At 37.8% G+C, this 18,477-nt stretch overlaps 1 protein-coding gene across 1 annotated transcript in view; it reads left to right on the forward strand.

Moving 5' to 3' along the window:
* LOC101715221 (uncharacterized) overlaps nucleotides 1-14,969 on the forward strand; it is a 46,380-nt gene extending 31,411 nt beyond the window's left edge. Inside the window, exons 2-4 of the mRNA XM_021248398.2 lie at nucleotides 6,987-7,113; nucleotides 7,314-7,374; nucleotides 9,320-14,969. Of these exons, the coding sequence (XP_021104057.2) occupies nucleotides 6,987-7,113; nucleotides 7,314-7,374; nucleotides 9,320-11,465 (2,334 nt within the window). The 3' untranslated portion in view covers nucleotides 11,466-14,969. The remainder of the gene's footprint in view (nucleotides 1-6,986; nucleotides 7,114-7,313; nucleotides 7,375-9,319) is intronic.
* The last annotated feature ends 3,508 nt before the right edge of the window (nucleotides 14,970-18,477 follow it).

Genomic DNA, 18,477 nt, shown 5'->3' on the forward strand with positions numbered 1-18,477 from the left:
TATTTTCTTCCTGTGACTTGAATGTAGAAGTGCAGGAGCCCACACTAGTGACCCTATTTTTAGCTACAAAAGATAGGAAGAGCTCATTGAGTATAGGAGAAGATAGTGGCATCCCTTAAGTGCTAGTAGAAAATCTGCTTCAATTCCGTCATTCCCTTAGTGTAAGTCAGGCCAATATTCTGGGAAGAAGTCTGGGCTGGGAAGGGTTTGGGTTGGAGTCTATTATATGCACTCGACTCTAACTGGTAGTATATTTTTCTCTCTTGTCCCTCTTGGCTCAGAAGGCAGGAAATGAAGCAGCAGTGCATCAGTAAAGAAGCATTGGGGTTTCTGTGAGCTGTCCAGTCAGGCACACTGGACAGAGAAAGGAACCTTGCTCTGTCAGGCTCTCAAGTCAGAAGCTGCAGTGTGTTGCTGACACCGACACCAGCTGGCTCAGACTCACTTGCTGTGTGGGTTCTACTGACTGTAGGCTCCATGAGAAGGACACTGGGAGACCCTCAGTCCTGAAATAATGGGTCTGCAGCCAAGACAGGAGTGGGGCTTGTGGTGGAGGTATAAGATCTGGAGGGAAGAGGACAGAATCAGCTTTGGCAGGAGCTGGGCCCCCTGCATCAGCTGGAGAGTCCGACTTTCTGTATATCAACTGCTGCTGATGCCCCCTTGGAGCTTCTGTAGGGGGCCGGGGTGCTGAAACAGCTGACAAGGCCTAAGCACCCTGTCTGTACAAGTGAGGTGACCACAGCATGTCCAGAGCTCTCTTGGGCAACTTTGCCAGAAGCTATACTTTTCCTTTTGTGCAGTGACCATGGCAGATTTGTTGGGAGACTCCTGAGGGTTGAGTGTGGTTTAAAATAATCACAAGCCTGAAGGAAAGAGAGAAATTTACAAAATCTAATTCTAATAAGTCTTCTCTTTCTACTGATCAATTTGTCTTATTTATTGTTAGGGAAAATTAGAAATAAGAAAATTGTATCTATCCTTGTGGATTAAAAATTGGTTGGATAGCATTATGTAAATGTCATGGGGAGAGCACTCAGGATTGAACAAAGGACACTCACTGTGATCTGTGTTTAAACCTTTCTATTTTTTTAAGTTTTGAGACGGGATTTCATTGTTTTAGTTACTGGAGTTGAAATCTGTGAACCTCTTAGATCAGCCTCTCAGATTGAAATGATCACGGATTTGGATCACCAAGCAAGCTAGTTTTGGGGTATTATCACTTCTATTTACCAAGATCACAGTGCTTGGTTAAATTAAGCATGATCACTAGTTTTCATATCAAGAAAGTTAGCTGGGTGTGGTGTGGCACATGCCTGTAGTCCTGGAACTCAGGAGGCTAAAGCAGGAGGATTGCCATGAGTTCAAGTGCATCCTGGACTATAAAACAAGACACTGTCTTAAAAAAAAAACCCATAAAACCATATCCAGAAGGCTGCAACTTTTGTCTGTTGAGATTGTGTAAAGAACAGTCTAGAACACATCCTTGCATTCTTGTGCTGTAGACATCTACCTGCAAATTTGTGAGTAGTTCTGCAAATTTGACATTAGTTTTGTGCTAAAATGGAAATTATCTCAAGGATATTTTTTCAAGGTTTTAAAAAAATAATGGTTATTTTCTCATTCTGGATGATGAAATCTAAAACTGTCATGCAATCCTGAATAGTAGACATGTCTCTCTGTTTTTATCATATGTACTTTGAGCCAGTATCATTTTTATGTCTAGACTGACTCACTGTGCTACACTTTGATAACTTCAGGATGATGATTCATGATGAAATATTATGTGTTTTGTACTGGATTCTGCACTTGAGGCACTGTGGTAGGACTGGGTTTCTGTTTGATTCTGTTTTATGGAATCTAGTTCTTTTCTATGATGGACATTCATGCTTTTCATGTCTTTCCTAATCTCTTCTCTTTATTTATCTGTATCTACTCTAGATTCACTAACCATCTCCTTCATTATGCTCATCATATCTTTAATTATCTTTATAATCATTTCTGCTTTCAATTTGTCAAGTGACTTATTCATCTGCTTTGTTACTTCTGCTGCCCCATGGATTTGCTTTGTTGCAGTTGAAAGTTTTGAAGTGCATCTTTCTTCATGTTTTCTCATACTTTTAAAAATGTGTTTATTTTCTACATTAAGGCTTGTAAATTGCCTATGTTAGGTAGCTTTATTAGAGATGTCTTGTAGGCACAGCTGGATTTTGGCCTTTGAGCCCATCTCAGGATCTTGTGAATCTGTTTATTAGGGATGAGAGATGCAGCTTGTTCGGCCTAGCACCTCATTCTTTTGTACTAGACGGTAGTATTGTTTATGACCCTTAGAAAAGCTCACTTTTGACATACAGGTAAGATCAATTGATCACAATAACTATGTTACCTTTGCTAGAGTAATCAGTAATAAAAATAGCATCAAACACAAACTGGAAAATGAAAGACTGTAATAACTAGTACTTTGCCACTTATAACCATAGGTACAATATTTATAGTTACATAACATCATCTAAGACAAACCAGAATATTATACATAATAAATATGTACTTGATGGAGCAGTTTTACCCCTTTTCACCATAAAACAGTATTCAACTGTTGTAAGATATAGTACAGTTCAGTACTTACAGATTCATAAAGGTAAATGGTATGGGTATGGAAGTTTGAAGAAAAAAGAGAAAAGAAACAGATTATGAAGTATAAAGCTGCAGATGTGAGGAGTGTGGTAGAATTGATGTAAAATTTCCTGTTAACTAAAAAGAATTTAGTGCTATTAGGTAATAGTACCAGAGAAGACCAACTAGGAGAAAGAAGTATAAATGATAGGCACTGGATATTAAACTAAAGGAAAAACAAAAAGTTGAAAGAAAATGGAGAGAAAGAATAAAAGGAGGGCCTATTCAAAGAAACAAAGCAAAGTGATATTTTTTTATTTATTTATTTTTTGTATTAAATTCTTTTATTGATGCATTGTAGGTATACAACACAATTACATTTCTCATTGGGAATTGTACCTTTACATAATGCATCTTGGTTCTTATTTTTTCCCCATTCCTAGCCCTCCCTTCACACCCTCCACCCTTCCCTATTTACAAAGACTTTATTTCCTTTTTTCCCATTTCTCATCATTTTTCCTTTCCCTTCTTTCCTTTCCCCTGCCCCTCCCACTACCCCTACCCCTTTGGACCTTTTCTTCCTATTTTGCATTATCAATTATTCATTCTAATCATTGGTACATTTTAGGTATACAATATAATGACATTCATCATTGGAAATTTGCACCTTTACATAATCTCTCTTGGTTCTTATTTTTCACCCTTGCCCAGCCCTCCCTTCAACCCTGCCATTCCTCCCTATTTACAAAGATTTTGTTCCTATTTTTCCATTTTCTCATATTAATTCCATTCCCTTCTATCCTTTCCCCTAGCCCTCCCACTTCCTTCCCCTTTGCCCCTTTTCTTCCTCTTTCACATTACCTATTATACATTTAGTCCTTATTTACACTTTCAGTTTCTCATACTAGAGAAGCTATTCGGTATTTACACATGTGTGTCCTATTTATTTCACTTAAAGCGTATTGCCTCAATTCTCAGACAAAGAAGTAGAAATAGCAAATAAATACATGAAAAAATGTTCAACATCACTGGTCATTCGAGAGATGCAAATGAAAACAATGCTGAGATTCCACTTCACTCCAGAAAGAATGGCTGCTATCATGAAATCAACCAATAACAAATGCTGGCGGGGCTGTGGGGAAAGAGGAACCCTGCTCCACTGCTGGTGGGAGTGTAGACTGGTGCAAGCACTGTGAAAATCAGTATGGAGATACCTCAAAGAACTAGGACTGGAAGTCCCATTTGACCCCGCTATTCCACTGCTGGGGATCTTCCCCAAAGAATTGAAAGAATCATACCACAGTGATATATGTGCACCCATGTTCATAGCAGCAGAGTTTGTAATAGCTAAAACTGGGAAGCAGCCCAAATGCCCATCAACTGGAGACTGGATAAAGAAAATGTGGTTTTTTAATAAAATGGAGTACTACTCAGCCATAAAAAATGAGAAATTAGAGTCATTTATAGCTAAGTGGATGCACATTGAGGCAAAGTCATATTTAAAGTGGTAGGAAACAAGTAAATGGGTAGTAGAACTGCAGCTTTCACCCCCCAAAAAATTCAAAAACATACCAAAAGAAGAGCAGAAAAAGATGGGATAAATCAGTGGGGAAGGAGAAAAAGAAGGAAGAGGAGGAGGAAGAGAGGAGAGAGACGAAGACAGAGAGGTTCCTACGTTCCTACATATTTCCAAAAGTATTTTCTTCCAGACTAGTACTCTGTAATCTTACAAATCACATTCCTCTTTGCCCTTCTTCATAGTATGTGAGTTTTTATGAAGATTACTCAGTTAAAGAGAACCTCTCACAGAACAGTAAGCCAGTGTATATAAGTACTGCATATTCTTTAACCATCCATGTGTTGATGGGCAGTGTCCATTAAGCACCGAGCCCACTGCCTCCACTCTGGATGCATCAAAAAAAGAGAAAGAAATAAATGGAATAAAATAGGAAAGGAAGAAGTTAAACTGTCATTATTTGCTGATGATATGATACTTTACATAGAAGACCCAAAATACTCTGCCAAAAGACTTCTAGACTTAATTGACAGATTCAGTAGAGTAACTGGATATAAGGTCAACACTCAAAAAACAATAGCCTTTTTATATATAAATAATAAACTCACTGAGAGAGAAATTAGGGAAACAATTCCATTTACAATAGCATCCAAAAAAATGAAATATCTAGTAGTCAATCTAACAAAGGAAGCAAAAGACCTCTACACTGAAAACTATAGCACTTTGAAAAAGGAGATTGAAGAGGATATAAGAAAATGGAAAGACATCCCTTGTTCCTGGATAAGAAGAACCAATATAGTGAAAATGGCCATACTTCCAAAACTATTATGTAGGTTTAATGCAATCTCGATTGAAATTCCAACAATATATTTCACAGAACTAGAGAAAACAATCCAAAAATTCATTTGGAACCAGAAGAGACCTAGAATAGCAAAAGAAATTTTAGGCAACAGAGATATGGCTGGGGATATTACAGTCCCCAACTTGAAATTATACTACAAAGCTACTGTGATAAAAACAGCATGATACTGGCAAAGAAACAGAGCTGAGGATCAGTGGACTAGATTAGAAGATGCAGAAACAACTACAGATATACTCAGCCACCTCATCTTTGACAAAGGAGCCAACCATCCTCATTGGAGGAAAGATAGCCTATTTAATAAATGGGTGTTGGAAAAACTGGATTTCAACCTGCCAAAGATTAAAACTTGACCCATCCCTATCACCATGCACTAAATTAAGATCAAAGTGGATTAAAGATTTAAATATTAGGACAGAAACACTAAATTTGTTGGAAGATAAGTTAGGTAGAACTCTTGAAAATATTGGTATAGGAAAAGACTTTATGAACAAAATCTCAGCAGCACGGGAACTAGCAGAAAGAATCAACAACTGGGATCTCATCTCATTAAAAAGCTTCTGCACTGCAAGAGAAACCAGCAACAGAGCTAAGAGACAACCTACAATGTGGAAAAAAATTTTCAGCAGCTGTACCTCAGACAAAGGACTACTATCTAGAATATATAAAGAACTGAAAAACAAATCAGACCCCCCAAATTCAAAGACCCAATTCAAAAATGGGCATCTGAAATGAACAGACATTTCTCAGACAAAGAAGTAAAAACAGCAAATATATATATATAAAAATGTTCAACATCACTGGTCATTCGAGAGAAGCAGATGGAAACAACACTGAGATTCCACCTCACCCCAGAAACAATGGCTGTTATTAAAAAATCATCCAATAACAAATGCTGGAGGGGTTGTGGGGAGAAAGGAACCCTTCTCCATTGTTGGTGGGCGTGCATGCTGGTGCAAACCACTGTGAAAATCAGTATGGAGATACCTCAAAGAATTAGGCTTAGAGGTCCCATTCGACCCAGCTCTCCCCCTGCTGGGTATTTTCACAAAAGAATTAAAAGAATCTTACCACAGCAATATATGTGCACCCGTGTTTGTAGCTGCACAGTTTATAATAACGAAAGCTTGGAGACAGCCCAAGTGCCCATCAACTGGAGACTGGATGAAGAAGATGTGGTTTTTTAATAAAATGGAATACTATTCACCCATAAAGAACGAGAAACTAGAGACATTTATAGCTAAATGGATGCATATTGAGGCCATCCTCTTAAGTGAAATAAATAGGACACATATGTGTAAATACAGAATAGTTTCTCTAGTCTGAGAAACTGAAAGTGTAATTAAAGACACACACAGATGAAATGGCCTAATAACATATTTCTCAGATTATATGACTGTATCGAAATTTAAATTAGGGAGAAGTTTGGCTTATGTGGAGCCTGCTAACTAACTAGTTTTTTCCAGATCATTATTTGTTCAGTGTTGGTTTGGGGGATCTTTCTGAAACAAATCACATCCTCTGGTGTCTTGTTGGTGCTTGAGATGCTTTTTTAAGTTATATGGAAAAATGTTTAAGTGCTTTTCAGTTTTATTTTGGTTGACTTCTACTGCATTTGAATATTATTGTAGTTTTTTTTCCCTTGCATTGTTCTTCTTTAAATGGTTTTAATTTTTTGTATGTGTGTGTTTGATAATAAAGGTATTTAATTAAAATTAAAAAGAAAAAAGACAGGCCATAAGTCTGACCAGCGAGTTGTGTTAACTATGTGTCTCAGTCGTAAGTCTGACCAATCATTAAACAGCTAGCTTATTAAATGAATAATATATGTATTAGACATCATATTATCAAGTTAGATGAAAATGATTTCTTTTTCTTAAGAATACACACTGTTCAATAATTTTCATAGTACAACATCCACCAACAAATCAGTAGATTTGAGATATTTCATGTTGTGAGTCTCACTTTTCTTTTGGAAATATATTTCTGATGATTTAGAAGGCAGTGACCTTTGAGGATGTGGCTGTGGACTTCACCATGGAGGAGTGGGCTTTGTTGGATCCATTCCAGAAGAAGCTCCACAAAGATGTGATGTGGGAGAACTTTAGGAATGTGGCCTCTATAGGTAAGGAAGATATCAGTTCTCATTTATGCAATCAGAGGGTATTGGTTATTCCTCATCAGCACCATTTACTTTATTGAAATATGAAAATATTTTCATAAATTTTCCAGGCATGGTCACATTATACCATGAATCTTAACTGGAAGCCAATAATTTTGTGTAATATAGTTACTCATCATTACATTTCTTTTTCTATACTTTAGGAAGAAAGTGTGATGATCAGCAAATTGAAGATGAGTACAGAAATTACTGGACAAATCTAAGGTAATTTGCACCCACAACAATGATCCTCAAAGGTCAGAAATACTAAAACCAAGCAAACTACATAAATGAGGACATATTAAAAAAATTCAAAGAGCCAGGCATGGTGGCATGTGCCAGTATTCCCAGCACTTGGGTGACTTAGGCAGGAGGATTGCCAGGAGTTCAAGGCCAGCCTGAACTATGTAGGTAGACCTTGTTTAAAAACTCAAACAAAATGAGGCCATGTTCAAGTTTCTTTCTTTTTTTTTTTGTTACCAAGGCTCAAACTCAGGACTTTGTGATTGCAAGGCAGGTGCCGGAACCATTGAGCTAAATCCCCAGCCCTCAAGTTTCTTTAATTGCACAAAATTTCTCCAAAAATGCATATATGTTTAGTATCTAGAGTTGGACAATTAAGTATTTGAAATATCTCAGTATTTAAAAAATGTAAGTAATATTGACATTATGCCACTAGTGACATTATCTAATGTATAATAACAAATCATTTTCCACACTCAAGGTTATAAAATCATATGAAATTGTATATAGGCATTGATTATTGGTACATGTAAAAGATTTGGGTTGGGCCGGGGATGTTGCTCAGTGGTTCCGGCCCCTGCCTTGCAATCGCAAGGTCCCGAGTTCTATCTCCGGTACCAAAAAAAAATTTGTGTTTAGTTGAGAGCCAAGTGCAGGATATCTAATTATATATTGTGTTTTCAAAAGACTGGTTTTTTATCAAACAAATTACATAAGTAACACTGTATGTATTTAAATGTGGTATATACATTCAGTATTTGCAGCGTTGGTAACCTTCAAAATCCAAATGAATACCCTGGTTTCATAATAGCTGTTTTCAAGCAATCCTCAAGAGCATTTAGTCTATTTATCTTGAGAAATACAGTATTAGCAAACATCTTCCCATAATGTTGGTGGGAATATCATTGTATATAAATCTATGGAAATGTGTATAGACCTTCCTCAAAAACGTAACAGTGGAAATTCCATTTTATTCAGCTATACTTCTACTGGGTGTATTCCCCCAAAGTTAATATTGCCCTGATACATGTATATTCTTGTTTGTAGCAGTAAAACTTCTAAAAGTGAAGCTCTGAAAAGAGCCTTGATGCTCATTCATAGATGAGTAGAAATGAAAAATGAGATAGCCTGGACAGGATGCAGCATATTGGGAAGCTGAGGCACATTCATGCTCAGCCTGGAGAACTTAATAGTTGATGAGACTCATCTCTTAATAAAGATAATAACTCTGAGAATGTAGCTCACTGCTGAAACCTTGAGGTCAGTCTCCAGCACTGAAAATGATGTGAGGTGTATATATAATGGAATGGTATTCTGCCATAAAGGAGAATGAAAAGATAGCATTTCTCAAGACATGCATGGATCTGGAACCCATATTACATTAAATGAGATAAGTTCAATATCATGTGTTCTATTTTGTATGAAAAATGCAGAATATGAATTAAGTAAAATGAACAAGAGATGATAGAAAAAACAGGCAGATAATTTGAAGAGGGTGAAGAGGCTCAGTGGTAGGGGAAAGGTAAGTCATGGAGGAAAAGCATATGAAAAATAATCAACATATGGTATACATATGTACCAATTGTTCAAAAGGTAAGTTAACTGTATGTAGTACAAACATATCAATTTTCAACTCCCAAATGAATATTGCTTTAGAGAAAGGTGTTTCTAACCCATCATCCAGCATGTACAGTAAATTGATGATCAAATATGCCTACATAGCATCAAAGCAGATCTCTTCCTGGTAAACCATTAATATAAAGACATTTTTGAATGTGACTGGTTTTTTGTTTGGTTTGGTTTTGGTTTTGGTCTTTTTGGTACCAGGGATTGAACTCGGGACCTTGCACTTGCAAGGCAGGCAAGGTGCCATTGTGCTGAATCCCTGGCCCGTGACTGGTTATTTTATTATTTCTTTCTTTCACAGAAGTGCAGATGCAGATAAATGCTGTCAAGATAAATTACGGTGTCAACATGGAGAAATGGTTTGTGTGACTCCTGGTCCAGATGTGCCCATGAAGTTGCTAGGTGTAAAACCAAGTGAAAGCCTTGAATGTGGAAAGCCTCTGATTGGTCATTCATCACCAACTGTGCCCATCATAAATAACACTGGACTTAAATCATATGAGCTCCGTGGATTTAAACAGAAGCTATCTAAATATTATAGACATGGGAAAGCTTCCACTGACTTTCAGTCCTTTCAGAAACATGAAAAGACAAATCCTGAAGAAAACCCTTATAGATATAAGCAATGTGAAAAGTTCTACTCTGATGGCACTGAAGGAAATAATGCTAAAGAGAAATCCTTTGTATATAAGCAAGATATTAGAGCCTTCAGTACAGCCAACCATGTTCAAATCCAGGAAAGAAAGCACAGTAACATGAATACCTACATATGTATACAATGTGGAAAAGAATTGAATTCTCACCATGATATCCAGAAACATGAAAGAGCTCACACTAGAACAAAATCATATGTAAATAAAAACAGTTGGAAAACATTAAACAATTCATTTGGTAATCATGAAAGACTTCATGTTAGGGAAAAACACTATGTGTGTAAGCAATGTGGGAAAGGTTTCAGCACACACAATTATTGTCAAAGACATGAAAAATCGCACACTGGGGAAAAACCATATGTATGTAAGCAATGTGGGAAAGCTTTCATCACAAAGAGTCATTGTCGAGCACATGAACAAACTCACACTGGGGAAAAACCTTATGTATGTAAGCAGTGTGGAAAAGCTTTCAGCACACACAGTAACAGTCAAATACATGAAAGGACTCACACTGGGGAGAAACCCTATGTATGTCAGCAGTGTGGGAAAGCTTTCAACACACGCAGTCATTGTCAAGCCCATGAAAAAACTCACACTACAGAGAAACCCTATGTATGTAAGCAATGTGGGAAAGCTTTCAAGACAAAGAGGCATTGTAAAATACATGAAAGTATCCACACTGAGGAGAAACCCTATATATGTAAGCAATGTGGGAAAGCTTTCAGCACACTTAGTTATTGTCAAAGACATGAACAAACTCACACTGGGGAGAAACCATATGTATGTAAGCAATGTGGGAAAGCTTTCAGGATGCAGAGTTATTGTAATACACATGAAAAGACTCACACTCGGGAGAAACCATATGTATGTAAGCAATGTGGAAAAGCTTTCAGGACACAGAAACAATGTAAAGTACATGAAAAGATTCACACTGGGGAGAAACCATATGCATGTAAGCAATGTGGAAAAACTTTTAGCAGACACATTTATTGTAAAAAACATGAAAGAACTCACACAGGGGAAAAACCCTATGTATGTAACAAATGTGGGAAAGCTTTCAGGACACGAAGTGAATATAAAATACACGAAAGAAGTCACACTGGGGAGAAACCCTATATATGTAAGCAATGTGGGAAAGCTTTCAGGACACAAAGTAGTCATAAAATACATGGAAGAAGTCACACTGGGGAGAAACCCTATGTATGTAAGCAGTGTGGAAAAAGTTTCAGGACACTAGGGCATCGTAAAATACATGAAAGGATTCACACTGGGGAGAAACCCTATATATGTAAGCAATGTGGGAGAGCTTTCATCACACATACTGAATGTAAAATACATGAAAGAACTCACACTGGGGAGAAACCGTATGTATGTAAGCAATGTGGGAAAGCTTTCAGCATGCACAGTCTACGTAAAATACATGAAAGAATTCACACTGGTGAGAAACCTTACGTATGTAAGCAGTGTGGGAAAGCTTTCAGCACACAAGGTGATTGTCAGAAACATGAAAGGATTCACACTGGGGAGAAACCCTATGTATGTAAGCAATGTGGGAAAGCCTTTGGGAGACAGAGTCATTGTAAAACACATGAAAAGACTCACAGTGGGGAGAAACCCTATGTATGTAAGCAATGTGGGAATGCTTTCAGCACACAAAATTCTTGTCAAAGACATGCAAGGACTCACACTGGGGAGAAGCCCTACGTATGTAAAAAATGTGGGAAAGCTTTTACCAGACACAGTAGTTGTCAAAAACATGAAAGTACTCACTCTGGGGAGAAGTCCTTTGTATGAAAGCATTGTGGGACATCTTTCAACACGGATTGTCAGCTGTATGAAAGAAATCACACAGTATAAAAACTATATGTAAGCAATATGGAAAAGCCTTCAGTTACTGTAGAAATCATCAGAGACATTAAAAAAATGAAGAGGAAATTAACTGAATATATAGTTATGAGTTATGAAAGGATAGTGCAGAGAAGTCCTTTCTTTGTAATATAAAGATTTCAATACACATGTATTATCACACACCTGAAAGAACTCATAGAACAGAAAATCTGAACATATGTGAACAGTGTGGGAAGTGTTTTATTTTTCTCAGAGCATTCAACTTCATAAAAATTCACATTAGTGAGAATCCATATATATGCAGTAAGTATGGCAAACCTTTCTATTTTTCCACTTACTCTGAAAAACATGAAAGCACTCCCACTGAGGAGATAGCCTATGTAAATAATGCATTAAAGCTTTTTATGATTCTCATAATGTGAGAAAACATGCACAAACTCAAAATGAGATTTAGTATAAATACCAAATGTGAGAAAGCCAAGAATGAGTGACAGAGACAGAGAGGTGTGTTACATAAATCCATAAATAAATCCATATAAATCTGGATTAATATGCTGGTGAGGTTGGAAAGTACATGTTAAATTCAGAACAACAAAGCACCTTGCATCCAAATCTTCACTACATGGCCTTTAAGCAATATTTTACATTAAAACCATCACCTTTATGGTATATGTAAAGGGAAGTTTGTTCATACAATAAAATTCTATTGCATCTTAAAATCATTTGTGACAATATAGACTAATCAAGCGGTCATTATGTGGAATATGCCATGCATAGGCAAATTAAAGCTTGATCATATTTGCTCTTAGCATCTAAAATTCACAACTTTAAAGAAGCAGTGTTTAGCAGTAGTTGCCTCATCTATGGGTGGGGAAGTTGAGAGATGTTAATGAGAAAGCACAATGTTTCTGTTGTAGAATACTGAATGGCGTAGATCCCACAGTGACTAAAGTGATTAATCCAGTGCCACATAGCATTACAATTTGCTAGAAATTGTTGTTAGTGTTTTCTCCATATAGTGAAAAGATGATTGCATTATGTGATGCAAATTCAACCAAGGCAGTATGTTATAATTTCACAATATAAACAGTAAAAAAGTGCACTGTACACTTTCAATATGTAATTTTATTATTTTTTTGTTTAATGAACACAAGTTCAGCAAATTAACAGGACTGTGGTTTCATTATGTGTGTACAAAGTGTCTCCTTTAATTTTTACTAATGTAATTTAATTCAGACTGTATTTGTTTTTGAAAGTATTCAATATTAGTTCATCCAAAGGTTGTGGGGTATGTTAAACTAAAAGTATTCAGTATTTCAGTGAAATTTATACTTGGTTCATTGGAAGTGTAGATTTTGTTGCTGTTGTTGTTGTTGTTGTTGTTGTTGTTGTTGTTTGGTACCAGGGATCTAACTTGGGTCCTTGCGCTTGGGAGGCAGCGGCAGAACCACTGAGCTAAATCCCTGGCCCAGAAGTGTAGGTTTTTGAGGATGAATTTGGAAACAAATGGCATTATCAAGTTCATTTCATCAGATTTTGACAAAAAGTTATGATAAAGTGTTCAGAAAATGTTGTACATTTTAAAAGCACTAAGCATTGTGTATAGATACCATATTTCCTTCATTTGTTATGGATATATATGAGGACACAGTATCAGGAGGCCAAGGATGGAAAAAGGGATGTAAAAAGATATGATGTCATATACCAATTAACCACAATAAATAAAATGTCACAAATGGAACTAAATAATGATAATAATATTAATAATTGATGGTGGTGATGAAATGGGGAAAGGAGATCTGGCGCCAGAGGGAGGGTGGTGAGTGAAGAGGGGAAGATAAGTCCTAAGACTCAAAATGTTAACCTGCCCCCAAAGTGAACCCTAACTTGAAAGGGGGCTGCAAACTGAACTGTTATCCTAATCATAATCCTAACTGTAACGCTACCAGTAATGAAACCTAAACTTAAATCTAACCCTAATCCTAATACACCAAAGTGAACAAATACTCTCACCCAAAACAGAATACTTACCATTACACTAACCATAACACAAACCCTAACCCTAACATTAATCCTAACTTGAAACCTACCCTGAATGCAAAACCAAAACCTAACCTGTAACCTAACACTGTAACCCAAATAGAAACCCTAACCCTACACCTAACAACACTAATTCACCCAAACATTTATCCTAAGACAAAATGGAATTCTCATATTAAACCTAACCCTAAGCCTAAACCAAACATTAACTCTAAGACTAACCCTTACCCTAAAGTAAACCTTAAACAAAACAATACCCGAACTCTAAAAATCAAGAACCTGAAACGTAAACCTATCCCCAAATCTAAACTGAACCATTGCCTAACTAACCCAAACCCAAAACAGAATCCCAAACATGACCCTAAAGCTACCACAAGCTAGCTCTAAACCTAAGCTGAACACTAACCCTATGATGTGTACCCAAATCTAAACTATTAACATGAACACTAACCCTAACTGTAACAGTAATGGAATACTAATAGTAAACCTAAATCTAAAAGTAGCCCTAACATGAAATCTTAAGTCTAAATTTAACCCTAACTCTAACCCTCACAGTAAACAAAACCAAAACATAACTCCAACTGTAAATTTAACACCAACCCTAACCATGAACCTAACCTTTACACTAAACATCACACCAAAACTATGCTTAACCTGAAAAAATACCCTAAACCAAACTCTAATCTTAAACCTAAACCCAACCTTAATCCTAACATGAAATATAACACAGAACCTAACGAATCCAACATCTACACCTGAACTGAAATTAACACTACACCTAACCTTAATCGTCACCCAAAACCTAAACCTGTCTAAATTTAACCCTAACCCCTAACCCTAAACCTAACCCTTTTGTAAACCCTGACCCTAACAATAAACTCTAACCCCAACACTAAACCCTGACCCTAAACCATAAAACTAACCCTAAGCCTAACCTTAATCCATAACCTAACCAGTACTCTAACACATACGTAACCTGTGCCATACTGATAGAGCAATACTATACAATAAGACAGGCCCTTGCCTTGCCTCCATGTTTGTTTGTTTGTTTCCTTCTCAGAGAATGTTTTGTTCCAGAAATGTAATAGTTTGTGCTGCTGGGCAGTGCTCCTGCCCAATGTATCAAAATGTTTTGTAACTGTTTGAACTTTGTGACCTCTCAGGGATGTCCTGTTGAACTCTGCTCCCTTACAAGAATATGCTGTTAAGCTCCGCCTCCTTACAAGAATGTTCTGTTAGCTCTGCCCCTTTCAGGAATGTCCTATAGCTTCACTGCTCTGCCTCAGTGAGCATGCTCACCTACCCTGTAGATCCCTATGTAAGGAGGCTCTCATTTCTGGTAGAGGTCTCAGACTTCAGACTAAGAAGTCCTCCGACCCTGATAGCATAATAAAGGTTTTTGTCCACCTCTTCAAGTGACCATTGGATTCTTGAGACCTCTTATTGTGGTAGCTGTGACACTAAGCTGAAAAACTTGGCTGTGCCTCAGAGTTGTGGTAATCAGCTGTAACACAGAGCTGTAACACTTGGCTAAAGCACCAAGATGTTCCCCTTTGCCACAACAATACTATACCCTAAACCATATGCTAAGCAGTACCCTAACTCACAGTACCGTATCATAATCTTAAACACTAACCCTAACACGTTTATGAGACAGTGTCCAGAGCCCTCTGTGTGACTCTCCCTCCCAGGATTACCCAGAAACTTCACTGTGCCACACACCCCATCACGGCTCACAGTATCATGGCAGGACACCACTTTCCCAAGGACTACGGTACCAGGAAGGCTACCTGTGTGCCCACCACAAGAACCAAGGTACCCAAAAGCCTCTGCACACATCTATACTAGAGGAGCCTGAAGTATCACTGTGCCCCCTCCCCTCCAGGATGACAAGAAGATCCCACATGGCCAAAGGACTACAGTACACCACGACAGGATCTAGAGTCCTCGGGGTGCTCCTCAAAGACTAGGTACCCAGAATGATCCCCAAGGACTCTGTTACCCAGAATCCTCACTGTAACCCCTACAAGAACTGTAATACCTAGAAGCTTCAGTGTGACCATCCTGAGAAATATGCCCAGAACCTCCCACAGGCCACAGGATTGCAGTACACAATTCTCTGTGTACCCATTCAGAGAGGAAGGCACCCTGAATCCTGGAGTGGCTCCTTCATAAACTAGTATATCCAGATTCCTAAGTGTGACATCCCCCAGGACTATGGTACCCAAAATCCTTGGTGTGTTTTCAGCCCTCCCCCCCCAAATGGAATACAATATCCTGAATCCTCAGCATTCTCCCATGGGGTTACAATACCCAGAACCTTTAGCGCTATGCCTTCTTACCCCCAGGACTACAGTACCCAGAATCCTGATGTGGCCCATGACTATAGGAAACAGGATCCTCAGCCAGTCCCTGCAGATTCATTTCCCAGGGCCTAAGGGTGGCCATTCACTCATGTTTATAACACACCTAGTCCTCAATGAGATGTGCTAGTAAGTCTATGTTCCCTTGATCCAGTGGGATGGCCCTTCTCTAGGCCCTGGTTTCTACATTTTTATGACTCATGGATACATTGAGAATATGTGCCATTTCTGTGCTACGGGTGAACAATTTCCCCAGTGCTTTGCTTTGGCCTGTTTGTGCTGTGGAAAGCAACTTTCAGCCTGGTGTGGTCCATGCCTGTAATATCAGCACTTGGGAGACCGAAGCAGGAGAGATTCACTGCAAGTTTGAATCCTGCTGGGCTACATACGTGAGTTCAGGCTCAGCCTGATCCTACATGGCAAAGACCCTGTTCTCAAAAAAAATAAAATTTCATATATTTTATAATTCTGTATTTTAAATGACAGGAAGACATTTTTAAAATCACTTTTTTTATAGATTAGCCTTGCAAGGTTCAAAACAAAGATCTTGGGCTTTTCTCTCCCTTAAGTTAGTTATGTGTTCTTTGCTAGATATATAGTGCTTATGTGTATATATGACACAGTTTGGTCCACAAATGAGTTAAAATGAATTTTAAACTACTAGTAAATTATGAAGTGACATGATTTTGTAATAATGTAAAATTCCTGCTTTTGTTGCAAATTGATCATATATTTTAACACTAACTTTTGTGTAAAATAATTCTGGGCTAGGGATTTGGCTCAGTGGCACTGCACCTGCCTCACAAGCGCAAGGTCCTGAGTTCAATTCCCGGTACCAAAAAAAAAAAATTCTTGTTAGCATGTTCTAAGGAATTTTTTATTTGGGGGGGGTATGGGGATCAAACTCAGTACCTTGCGCTTGCAAGGCAGGTCACAGAACCACTGAGCTAAATCCCCAGCCCCAGGAAATATTTTTTTAAAATTAAAAATACAGTGATTATGTTAATCTCTGCTTGAAATAATAAAGATTGGCGTATTGATCTTTGTAAAATTTAGAGAACTTTTTTTTAAAAAAAGGATATAAAATTGTCAAAATAACTTCCCTGAAGGTTGTTTACACTTGGCATCCTGTTGCTGACAGCATGGGTCATTGCTGCTGCACAACAATATGAGTGGGTACTGTACCACATGTCATTGGTGAGTAAAAAGGATAAAATTTGTTTAAAAGAGTATATATTTTTCTGGCTGCATATCATTTTTTCTATCACTCTGGAGTACTGGAGATTGAACTCAGGTCCTTGTGCATAATAGACAAGTGCTGTGGAGTGGAGAAACAAATTCAAACCAATTTCTCTTTAAAATTGGGACTTTCTCACTTGGACAGTCTGGCCCCAACCTCAGAATCCTGCCTGTGTCCAAAGTGGCTGAAATGGCAGTTGTGCACCAACATACCTGTGTATCACTTCTGCACTGTCATAAAGCTAAAGTATTGCGAGTGGACACACTCTAACTCTGGTCTGTGTGATGAGAAAAGAGTCCGCTATAAAATATCATTCATTGTACTATTACAAGCTCCACAGCAGGCTTTCTCAGGCAGCCAGAGAAAGGAACATGTTATTTTGGCACTTTGAGAAACCTGGAATTTTTCAAAATCATGACACCCAAGCAGAGACTGACGATGGAAACTCGCCTGGCTCTAATGACACCTATTGACCTTTTCCTACACTGTAATCACCCCTAAACAACTCACCTATAAGTGCCACTCCATTCAGACTGCCATAACCTCTGGCTGCTGGTTGCTTCACTTAAAGCGAGGCACCTATAGAAAAGCAGCACATGGGGCAAAAGGGAAGGCAAGATATGTATTGTCAGACTAACACCTGATGTTCTCAGAGCACGGCAATCCAGATGTCCTGTACTGGCTCTGCCTCCTGTGAGCTAACCTCTGATAGCTCTGGTTCTCACTGGGTTCTAGTACATTCATATTTCCCACTTTTTGCAGCTTGATGTTACTGGCTTTGTAAAAATTTTTATGTGCTACATGGGTTTCCTCTAACACTATGTATACTTTTGTAAATAAATTTTCAACCCCTCACTCAGCCTTTGTGTGTGGTATCCAATTTTTACCTGGACTCTACAAATCACATTTGTGTTAGCATCTATACAGGCATTAAGAGACTCATAAGCAAAATTGAAGGATTTGGTGTAACTACTTAAGTTCACATGCAACAATCATATAATCATGAATACGTTAAAATTATGTAGTTAATTTTCAGAAAAGTGTCTGAAGAGGAAAGCTATCTCAGGATGCTATACAACATGTTATAAGCATAGCAGCACAAAGTACACACTTTATCTTTTCTGGGGTTCCGTATACTGCAAGATTGATTTTGGCAAATTTGTTTTCTGGTGACTATCTTCTTGGCGATTATCATTTTCTTTCACTCTGCTTTGTTCTTTCTAGGAGAGACTACTTACTACTATAAAAGGACCCATATATGTGAATAGGCAGAAATTTATTCAGATCTTGAAAACTTCATATCCATGTACTACAA

The sequence above is a fragment of the Heterocephalus glaber genome, unplaced genomic scaffold (genome assembly GCF_053883595.1).
Source record: "Heterocephalus glaber isolate CG9 unplaced genomic scaffold, H.glaber_assembly_v1.0 deba00001724, whole genome shotgun sequence".
NCBI classification, from domain to species: Eukaryota; Metazoa; Chordata; class Mammalia; order Rodentia; family Bathyergidae; genus Heterocephalus; species Heterocephalus glaber.